Source organism: Salvelinus namaycush, chromosome 8, assembly GCF_016432855.1.
Source record: "Salvelinus namaycush isolate Seneca chromosome 8, SaNama_1.0, whole genome shotgun sequence".
Lineage (NCBI taxonomy): Eukaryota > Metazoa > Chordata > Actinopteri > Salmoniformes > Salmonidae > Salvelinus > Salvelinus namaycush.
In genome coordinates, this window is record NC_052314.1 from 18497377 (window position 1) to 18509273 (window position 11897).

Genomic DNA, 11897 nt, shown 5'->3' on the forward strand with positions numbered 1-11897 from the left:
GTAGTCTTTCCGGTCTATTAGCATTTCTCAATCGCTCTATCTCTAATTGCATTTGCAACAGTTCCCTCTGCTGCTCAAAAGTTAATGAAGGGCTAGACTGAAAACTTGCACCCTCACTACTAGCAGACTGACCGCCAAAAACACCCATTTCCCTAAGACCCTGCTTTAAGCTAGTTTTAACAGTCTCTTTAATTTTTTTATCAACAATCTCAATCTGATAATGTTCAGCAATTTCAATTAACTGCTCCTTAGTACACAACTCTAAGGCTACCTCTGAAGGAGCTTGAACAAAACTACACAAAATGGAAGACATTTTCCTCAACCAATACAACTATTACAAATGCTCAAAAAAACACAACTCACCTGCTGTCAATCTGGGTTCAAGGACAGGAGCCACACCCCACTATCCTCCAAAACTACTAACTAACTGGCCCTGGTCTTCGTGCAGTCACATGTGGTGGGGTTTTATGCACACAAAACCAGTGGAGTGGAAAAGACAACCAGAAACTGGCGGCCCTCCCATAACCACGGAGGTGCTCCCGAGCCGATGTAGGGGAAAAGGGAAAGGGATGCTCTACCCACGTTCACTGCCACCTAAAACAAAAACACCACAAGCCTCCTATGGACACTTGCTGATATGCCTGAACAGGAGAGGACTCCCACCTGAACAAAACCCAGAAAAACACAGAGTGAATTGCTTAGCTACCAAGCTAACTGAACCAAAAGAACACATGGCTCTCAACTCTCTCTTAAACAAAATTGGCCCAACCAAAACATCCCCTCAAACAAAAAAACATTTGGCAAACTAAACTAAACTAACCCAAATTAACTACTATCCCGGACGAGCCCCCACTTGTCACAAGCCGGCTCATAGCCTGTGACAAAAATGAGGGGACACGAACAACAGGTATAGGCCAATTTAAAAGTGTTCTTTATTATAAACAAAACTATTAACTTAAAACTAAGAAAAAGGAATGAGGTGTGGAAGTATTATAAAGTAAGGTGTATGTAAAGTGCATGGGTGCGTGAATAAGTGTGTGTGAACATGACTGAGTGAAAACTATGCAAAACTACAATGGAACAAACAAATCATGAGCATACCTGGAGGAGCAGAGAGAGAGAGAGAGAGAGAGAGGTGATTAGTAAGCAGTTTTATACCCTGAGCCCAGGTGGCTCCAATCACTAACGACCCTCCTCTGCCTGCAGGAGGAACCGCCCCCTGCACTGCAGAGGAGGAGCCGTGACAAGAGTGTAATCACCTAGCCTGCCTGTGTACTAGGGAGGTGAGGTGTACAGAGTGTAATCACCTAGCCTGTCTGTGTACTAGGGAGGTGGGGTGTACAGAGTGTAATCACCTAGCCTGTCTGTGTACTAGGGAGGTGAGGTGTACAGAGTGTAATCACCTAGCCTGTCTGTGTACTAGGGAGGTGGGGTGTACAGAGTGTAATCACCTAGCCTGTCTGTGTACTAGGGAGGTGAGGTGTACAGAGTGTAATCACCTAGCCTGCCTGTGTACTAGGGAGGTGAGGTATACAGAGTGTAATCACCTAGCCTGTCTGTGTACTAGGGAGGTGAGGTGTACAGAGTGTAATCACCTAGCCTGTCTGTGTACTAGGGAGGTGGGGTGTACAGAGTGTAATCACCTAGCCTGCCTGTGTACTAGGGAGGTGAGGTGTACAGAGTGTAATCACCTAGCCTGCCTGTGTACTAGGGAGGTGGGTGTACAGAGTGTAATCACCTAGCCTGTCTGTGTACTAGGGAGGTGAGGTGTACAGAGTGTAATCACCTAGCCTGTCTGTGTACTAGGGAGGTGGGGTGTACAGAGTGTAATCACCTAGCCTGTCTGTGTACTAGGGAGGTGAGGTGTACAGAGTGTAATCACCTAGCCTGTCTGTGTACTAGGGAGGTGGGGTGTACAGAGTGTAATCACCTAGCCTGTCTGTGTACTAGGGAGGTGAGGTGTACAGAGTGTAATCACCTAGCCTGTCTGTGTACTAGGGAGGTGGGGTGTACAGAGTGTAATCACCTAGCCTGCCTGTGTACTAGGGAGGTGAGGTATACAGAGTGTAATCACCTAGCCTGTCTGTGTACTAGGGAGGTGGGGTGTACAGAGTGTAATCACCTAGCCTGCCTGTGTACTAGGGAGGTGGGGTGTACAGAGTGTAATCACCTAGCCTGCCTGTGTACTAGGGAGGTGGGGTGTACAGAGTGTAATCACCTAGCCTGCCTGTGAAACTTGTTTGCTGCTGACCTTTCTGCTTTAATGAAGTTTCATGGAGATAAAGGTTGAACTCTGGGACTGGAGCCCTCAGTGTGTGTATGTGTGCGTGTGTATCTGTCTGTGTGTTAGCGAGCACACACGTGCTTGTGCGCTCCTCTCCTTGCTCATGTGGGGTGAGCCTGTGTGCGTTTGCACAAGCATAAATGTGTAGGCTTGGATGGTACATTGTGATTGCTTATGTACGTGTGTGTAGCTCTCCCTATCTTATCTGTCTGAGTCTGTGTGTGTAAAGGCCGTGTTTTATCACTGCTCTTCCCTCTCTCTGGGGAATAAAGGATCAGGGCTGCAGGGTGTCTGCCGGTGGACTGTCTGTCTGTCCGTCTGTTTGTCATCACCAGATAATGCCAGGGCCATAAGGTGCTTTGAGGTGAACAGCTAGTGCTGCTGCTGATGTCTAGGGTGATAACAGTAGGCTAAATTAGCACTCATTCAATCAATTAGGTCTTGGATTGAATAAATATATTTGCATGTGGAATATACTGTAGCAATGACAGGAGACAACTTTGTGTCTACTTTTTGTATGATACACTATCATATACAGATGTAGGGTCTTAATTTGATCACCCTGTTGCAGGACAACTTTCCTGCAATGCTGGAAAGGTAAAATGTGTAAAGTGTTTGAGGTTTAAAAAAGCTTCTGAAGTTCGTAATTTCCACTTTGAAATTTCAGACTTGATTTTCTTTTACGAAAAACCTGTCAACTGCTACAAAATTGTTCAGTAGTTATAATCCACATAATAATTCATATTTCCTGCTGCTGGAGGATTATTTTCCTGTTATAGTAAACTGGTTCAAATTAAGCTCCTACATCTGTACTGTAGTATTAACCATGCAATATAATGATTTAATTTGTGTTGAGATGCTTTGGATATTCAGTAAAAACAAATAAATAGTCATAAATTGTATGCATGAAATATTGGATGTTATGATAGAGCAACTCTTAGTTGTTACCCCCTTTTCAGTGGAGAACAGAGTGAAATTCAGTCTAGTGCGTTGAAGAGAGAGGGAGCGAGTGAGAAGTACCTGTTGACAGCTAGCACTATGAAAAGAGATGGTGAGGAGACTTTGAAAGGATCTCCTTGTCCCCTCTCACAGAGCGTGATTCTCTCTCACCCCTCTGTCCTCTGAAACTCTGACGTCTAATGCCGTGTCTGCCTGCGTCACCTCACTGATACCTAATTTAGTCCTGCAGAACAATATTACTTGATAAACTGGGGGGGAAATAACTCCCATCTTCAGAACCTTGTGTTCTGACATTTGAAAGGTAGATTAGGCTACTTTCATAGATCTTCAGTCGACACCCCCTCCCCATCTCTACACATGCACACGCACACACCCACAAAGACTACCCAGCCACCCGATCCAAACCTCATCCCCTCCACTCCTGCCAAAAGCCGCTACTCATCCTCCTCCAGTCTGGGCCACATAGCCCCCCAGGAATGCTCCACACAGACTTATTTAGCTCCATCACAGCTTGTAGAAACATTCGGGGAGTTTTCATCTCACAGAAAAGGACAACATCTTATTTTAAGATCTAAACAACCTGTTCTTCTTCTTCCCCTAGAAACTCTCTGATGCAGTATGATCCTCTTGTTTGTCTTTCTCCTTGGTGGCCCTATGAATAGCAGGTAGTCCTCCGAGACCCACCCTGTCAGACAGGAGCTCAGAGCATTAAGTTATTAGGCCCTCTTTGTTGGTGTGTGCCAAGTTAAAGCTAGAGTCCTTACTGTAAAAATAACAAAGCAGTTACCCCACCTCTGTTTCGGTAAAAAGCTGGGGGATGGGAGAAATGTAACCACTCTCAAATTCATATACAGAGCTATGGATGCAAGGACTGACCATCCATTATATCAAAAGTATAGTTTTAACCATGTTTTGAGGCTTTACATTTACATTGTTCACAAACATTGGAGTAAAACAAGCTTATAATTTGGGGTTCTGATGGGGTACGACAGTTGAACTAAGCTCATGAGGCATTTAGAAGTTATATTCTTCAAGAATCAATGGGTATATATGATTAATTTCTAAGTCCAACAATGGAAGTAGCAACTTTAAACAGTGAGTATTAAGGGAATGTCTACAACATCTTAAACACCATTCTCTGAGCTCTGCAGGACATTCAGTCTCCCCAAAACTCTAAATCTAGATCAAATCAGTATTTTTTGGCTATTCCATGACCTTCACATGAAAGGCTGTTGAAATGCATGGGAGGCTTTCTATTTAAACACTTTTACAAACGTTATTTTGCACATGCATTATTCACATGAATAATAACTTTGAGTGATAACATAAGCTAGGCCTACATTAGGCCTATAGCTAGCAGTTAGAGCGTTGGGACGATAGTTTGAATCCCCGAACCAACAAGGTGACAAATCTGTCGATGTGCCCTTGAGCCTAATTGTTCCAGGGTCACCGTTGATAATGGCAAGACCCTGGCCGTGACCCCGCTCTCCGAGGCTGTCTTAGGGAGAGTTGGGATATACTTTTTTTTTTCTCCAACTCACACATTTGCATTAATACACACTTGTACATATGTAAAATAGGACAAATATAAGCACCCATCAAATTATTATTATTATTAGTTATTGGGTAGACTACATTAGGAAAACCTAATATGTTGACAAAATCAGTCTATTTTCATACAGACCTAAGTAAATGTACTTCTTGATTACATTGATGATCTTCATGACTGAACGTTTGAGTTCATCCTGTCACAGATAAAAGGAATCATAAGAATAACAATGTCACATGACCAATTTTCCAAACGCTTATTGGGTGTGCAATAACTAAGCGACACATGTCACAGGTGCAAAATACAGGAAGTATTGTGGCGCCAAACAATCAGCGAAACATTTTGTCCATGCAGGGGGGTCAGTTGGGCTCACTTAGGGTGACAATGTTTCATAATGATTTTCTTCAAGGTCTATGACCCTAGAGTTGGAAAATGTGTGATAACAGTGGAGCAATGACAGCTTTCTCTGTGTTATCACTCTTTCTTTCATCCTTCCATCACATTCATTTTTCCCATAGGGATTTTACCCCATGACAATGCTCATGTTACAAAATGAATAACTAGCCTACTGATTTTGTTGCACACGCTAAGTCTAGGGGTCTTAGGCCTAGTTAACCTGATTTAACATATGAATCTGTACCCAAGAGACAGCAAACTTTCAGAGTTCAGCGCCAGCTCCGTCTTGACCTCTTGGTTTGCCAGTCCAAGCAGATTATTTAAATATTAATGGTGACAAAATAAATACGTACAAAAAACGAAACTAAGGCATGCCCAACTAAAGAGGCTTAACTAACACAAGGAAACAAGCAAAGGCTGGCTGAGAAGCTTCTGGCCTCCTATCTCTCCCGGACTGATAATCATCCTGATTGCTCACACCTGAGTAATTATCAAGGCTTCCTGGCAGAGCACATCATCTAAACCGGTTGCTGCTGCCCCCTGGGGATGGAGTGTAGAAGTGGTAGTGTCTAATCATGCTCCTAACACCTGACCTACCTAACCTATTCCATAACACTCACATATACCCTTTAATTGCAAAGTAGGCAAAGTAAGCAGGTAGCAATAGCCTACTTTGCAAATATGCACTTCGGCTATTGCCACCTGCTTATTTCAAAGATGGTATGTGGGAGCATGTTGCCTGTGAGTGGTAGGCCTATCACTAGCTCTCCAATCCTGCCAGGAGGTTGATTTGACTGGGAAAGAACTGTTCACTCGACAAGGTGTGTATTTAGCTTTGATATAGTCCACAAAAACACAGTCATTATTTTATTTTATGCCAATTGAAACCGTATTTCCTTTCAGACCAAATGAAAGGAGAGGATGAAGGGTTATAAGGTAAATGGGTAAGTAATGAAGAGCTGGGGCCACGGTTGGTAAGTCAATGAGGCCTACATACGCTCCACTCAGAATTGGAAACAATGACAACACTGAAACACATCATCTGTTGTTGCTTGTATTGCTTGCTAACTAGCTGGGCTTTATAGGTAGGAAAGGGAGAGTGAGAATGACCCAAAAGCATTATAAAGTAAAACATGGCCAACAGGGCTTGGCCAGTTCTTCAGTATTCCTGTTGTCTCAACATCTTCCACCTCGTCACCTGATTGTTAAACTGCTCTGCGTATCTGAAAACAGGACATCACCTCCTTTTTGGTGTCAGTAGTTCATTCCTGAGGCATGAGCGCAGCGCTGCAGGGTGTGTTGCTCATACCTGTTAGAGAGGGTTTGCTGACCTGACAGAGACCTAGGGGACAAAGTCTGAATAAACCAGTGACAGCTGCTGTGGCCATTATAAAAAGAGTTAACAGTGGAATTATATTTCAGTACATTATAGGTTTCATAGAGGTTTCATAATCTTTGTTAGCATTTGTTTGATTTCTATATGACCTATGACCCCAAATAACCCAGTTCTTTCGCCGTTGGACTTGGCGCTGAGGCAGTAACAGTGAAGTTGAGTAACAGAACAAGTCCTTTGTCTCACTTTCTGACTCCGTGTGCACTCTGTACATTCAGATATTTTGGTGTCTGATCTCCACAATGTATGTGTGTTAGAGTGAGAGGAGAGGTTGTGTGTGTATGTGTGTGTGTGTGTGTGTGTTAGTGTGTGTGTGTGTGTGTGTGTGTGTGTGTGTGTGTGTGTGTGTGTGTGTGTGTCTGTGTGTGTGTGTGTGTGTGTGTGTGTGTGTGTGTGTGTGTGTGTGTGTGTGTGTGTGTGTGTGTGTGTGTGTGTGTGTGTGTGTGTGTGAGAACCATATGCGGTGCTATAGCAGGGCAGTGAGGCGTGCAGTGCAGGAGCGAGCAGGGCCTAGCCGGCCCAATAGAGCCCCAGTACTCTGATAATCCCTGTGTTTTCAGGAGCCCTGGCCCGTACTTGATGAGCTTGGGCAAGAAAAGGGTAGAATTCTCTCTAGCGCGTTTCTCTCTCTTTCTCTCTGTCCCACTTTCATTCCCCCTATTTTTCTCATGCTTCCCCCCTCCACCCCTGGAGCCGCTTCGCGAATGAATGGGTTCTAAGTGTTTACTCAGCAACTCTCTCTTTCCCTCTTTCCCTTTTTCTCTCTTTCTCTCTTTCCCTCTTTCCCGCCTTCTCTCTTTCCCTCTTTCCCTCTTTCCCCTTTTCGCTCTTTCCCTCATTCTCTCTCTCTCTTTCCTCCTTTCCCTTTTTCTCTCTTTCCCTCTTTCCCCTTTCTCTCTTTCTCTCATTCTCTCTTTCACTCCTTCCCTCCTGACCTCTTTCTCTCTTTCCCTTTCTTGTTTTCCTCTTTTTCTCCCAAAGAGAGAAAGAGAGACAGATGTGGTGATGCTAAACATGTACCCACAGAGAGAGAAACAGAGGAGAGATTATTATTCTCTTTCTAGCTGTGAAAATTCTAAATGTCTGTGGAGTCTGTGAGTTGATGTAGTAAGAACTTCAAAGTGGTATTCAGACATGCTTGGAGAATCTGACACCTTGAGTTCTTCTTAGCTGTACATTAATTATAAACAGCATCTCAAAGGTTTCTTAACAGAACTATCAATATTCATGTTAATGTGTCATATTGTAAATTAGTGACCAATTGAATAATTACATTTAGATAAACACTTGCATGTTGCATATACCATACATTTGTTGCTCCCTCACAGTGCTTGGAGTGCACTGATGCAATGTGTTGGTGAAGGGGCAGACTGTGTGTGTGGTCTTGACTTGTTCTTCTATCCTCGTGGGGACCAGAAATCCCCAAATGTCCCTACAAGGATATTAAAACAAGGACATTTATCCCTTGTGGGGACATTTCTCACATCCCCATGAGGACAAGGGCTATTTTAAGCTTGTATGTTTTTATTTTACCATTATTTTACCAGGTAAGTTGACTGAGAACACATTCTAATTTACAGCAATGACCTGGGGAATAGTTACAGGGGAGAGGAGGGGAGATGAATGAGCCACTTGGATGCTGGGTATGATTAGGTGGCCATGATGGTATGAGGGCCAGACTGGGAATTTAGCCAGGCCACCGTGGTTAACACCCCTACTCTTATGATAAGTGCCATGGGATCTTTACTGATCACAGAGAATCAGGACACTCATTTAATGTCCCATCCGAAAGACGACATCTTACACAGTTTAGGGGTTAGGTTTAGGATTACGGTTAGGGGTTAGGTTTAGGATTACGGTTAGGGGTTAGGGGTTAAGGTTAGGGGTTAGGGAAAATAAGATTTTTTTGTGTGTGTGTGTGTGTGTGTGTGCGTGCGTGCGTGTGCGTGCATATTTGTCTGTGTGTGTGTCCGTGTGTGTGAGCACAGGGAGGTGGGAGGGTACAGGGATTACAGTGAGGCCGTAGGCCCCAGGGCAGAGGGACTGTTTCCTGGCCATAGCCTCTGTTTGTCCTGCCTGACCTGGCAGCTCTGGGGGCAGATCCTGCTTGGATACACCCCTGCTCCCACGCCTGTCTGAAGCTGTTAGCCACTGGCTGAGAGTGGCTAGCTGGGCTTAGTGCGTCTGAGCTGTAGGAGGGGTGGGTGCTGGGGGGGGACTTTGTGTTGGGAATGCTTAGTGGGGAGTGGAGAAGTGTAGAAGGGAGGGCGTTTATGGTTTATGACTTTGGTTTGATTCATTACACCATTTCTTTCATATCAGCCTGTGAGGGAGCCGGTAAATGAGCCCTGTTGGTTTAACCTTTGCTTTGAACACAGTGTCTCGCTGCCCCTCGTTCACACACATTCTGACTGTCCCCCCTCTCTCTTAGCCTCTCTCTCTCACACACACACACACGCATGCACAAACACCTACTAACACTGTCACACTCAGATAAACAAACCTTCAGAATATTATTTTCACTGGCAAAATGTATGTCCTCCATTTGATGCAATTCAAATCGTTTTTTTAATAAAGCCATTGAAGCTATTTAAGATTATTTTTATGTTGAAAAACGTATATCAAAATAGTTGTCTTGGTACATTATCTTCTGTGTCTTGTATTGGGTTATTAATGTAACACCCCCAATTTGACAAAATAATCAATTAGGAGTGCTATCATGTGATAGTGTTTTAATAGCTTGTCTGTATGGCGACTTTGTGCAATATGCTGTTCCTTATTACAATGTCCCAAAACATAACCCCTCCCCTCAGCCTTGAGGAAAGTTTCATTATCAATTTCCAAACATCCTAATGAAATGGAGGGATATTTTTCTTTTCTTCCCCAAAAGCTTTCACAGCTTAATTGCTTGTTCTTAATGGATTGTTATTATTTTTCAATTGGTGGATTGAGCGTTGGGTTTGGAATCCCATAGAGCAGCTCTGTCCATGTTGTTTCTGGCCTAGATATACACTGCAGTCCAGAGCAAACCCACAGAGACTCAGACACATGGAGAGAACAGAGAGGGAGGGAGAGCTCCCTGGTCCTTCACTTATCACTCACATAATACCTTGTGATTGGACCACTTAAACTGACTGTGTGTGCTTGTGTCAATTTAACACAATCACAACGTTTTACATTCACACTGTATTAAAATATTTGAGTAGCGTCTAACATGTTTGATGGGTTATTTGAATGTAATGTTGCCTATATGCATTCCAACTTCAGAATATGTCATTAAAACATGTGTTTTAGCTGTTTTAATGTAACTGACATAGGTCACAAGAAAAAAAAACGAATTACGTTATTCATCCTAGAGTTACAGTGCAACTTCCTTACCACATATAATTTAGAAAAGTAGATATACCGGTATCTGAAAATCATGATCTGTCAGGGGGCAGTACCCCCCCTTTTCTATCGCCAGTGTCGTCACTCGACCCCTGGTTTATAAAACTGTCCACGCCACGCACCTGGCAATAGAGAATGCTCACTGACGGCGAGGTGGACAGGGACTCAAATTAACATAGGGAGGGACCCAAAACGCACGCACCGTCTCTGTACAAAACAATAGCAGACATCCCTCTCACTTTATGGTGCCTGCATTTTTTCAGGGGCAATTTGAATATTACTTCTTTTTTTTTTTTACATTTCAAGCATACATTAAACATAATTTTTTATGAATCTTACAAATTTCTCTTACTTTTCGGGCATGTGTAACATGACTGCTGAGTCCCAGCAGTCGCCAGCCGAGGCGGCCAGCCCGCTGGTCATGTCGCCTAACGTGAGTCTGGACTCCCCGTTACCGCCACCACCACGGATGCTGCAGGCCCGGACGAAGGACGGGGTTCTGATCAAGTCTGAGCCCCGGGGACCTAGTCCGAACACGAACCGAGAGGAGGGAGCTGCTCTGGGTCAAACCGAGGAGCTCAACCCCACGGGGAGTCGACGGAGGAAGAGGCCCGTTCAGAGAGGGAAACCACCCTACAGTTACATCGCTCTCATAGCCATGGCCATCGCCAACTCCCCCGAGAGAAAACTCACACTTGGTGGTATTTATAAATTCATAATGGAACGTTTTCCCTTTTATCGAGAGAACTCAAAGAAGTGGCAAAACTCCATCCGCCACAACCTCACCCTCAACGACTGCTTTGTCAAGATTCCCCGGGAACCTGGAAGGCCTGGTAAGGGAAACTATTGGACTTTGGACCCCGCCGCTGAAGACATGTTCGACAACGGGAGTTTTCTGCGGAGGAGGAAAAGATTCAAGCGCACTGACGTAAGCACGTATCCTGGTTACTTGCAGAGCTCTAGCGCGTTCACCTCGACCTCCATGGGCAGACCGGCATACCCCAACACCCTGTACCCAGGAATAGGATCGGGTTACGGATCACAGCTGGCAGGTTCCCCCCACCCGGGGATGCTGCATCATTATCAGACCTCTGCCGGGGTCAGTCAAGGGCAGCCAAGAATGTTCAGCATCGACAACATCATCAGCCAGCAGTCGGTGATGCAGGGAGGAGAGCTCAACCCACTGGGGTTAGGCGATGGAGACCTGGGCACCATGTCAGCTAGCTGCTCCCTCACTGGCACTGACCCCTCCAATTGCTTCCAGACGCAGACTGTTAATTCCTCAGGGAATTCACTGGGCAGAGGCGGTGGGGGACTGTCATCAAACCTGGCACCCAGTTATCCATACTCTTCCTCAGCATCCCCTCCCCACCTGCCTTCCATGACGCAGTCCAGTTTCTCTCCAGGTACTTCTCAGGTGTACTGCACCGGGAACCGGATGTCTCTACCGGCCGTGCGCTCCGGGTCTTGCGCCGAACACACTGAGCAACTATTGGGTCTCTCCAGCCCAATGAACTCTTACAACAACTCTTACATGAGGCAAGCCAACTTTGCGTCAGGACTAGATCGGTATATGTGAGAAACGGATTTTTATAGAGAAAAACAACAATAGAGCCTCAAAATACATTCCATTTGAAATAGGTGTGACACCTCTTCTTTGTTTGAAATGCCAAAATACATTCCATTATAGTTGTGTTCATTTCCCAGTGCTTTTGGTTCGTTTACCTTATGTGTTTTATGTAATTCATATTAATGTGTTCTTAAGATGTTGTGTAGCCTATCTGCGTGTACTTTTTTGTCCGAGAACAATTCCAGTCATTGTCACCTGTCAAAAAGAAGACTTCTTAAACAATATCATTAGCCACATATACTGTTCTATTTTGTGAAAAGTAAATAGTTTATTTGTTTGTGAATTATGTTGAATAGGC

At 44.5% G+C, this 11897-nt stretch overlaps 1 protein-coding gene across 1 annotated transcript; it reads left to right on the top strand.

The window, feature by feature from the left end:
* Positions 1-10297: 10297 nt before the first annotated feature.
* LOC120051816 (forkhead box protein E4-like) lies at positions 10298-11548 on the top strand. The gene has a single exon (XM_038998700.1). The coding sequence runs from the start codon at positions 10298-10300 to the stop codon at positions 11546-11548; it is 1251 nt and encodes a 416-aa protein (XP_038854628.1).
* Positions 11549-11897: the final 349 nt, after the last annotated feature.

Coding starts and splice junctions, on each gene's coding strand:
- LOC120051816 (XM_038998700.1), top strand. CDS start 10,298: ATGAATCTTACAAATTTCTCTTACTTTTCGGGCATGTGTAACATGACT.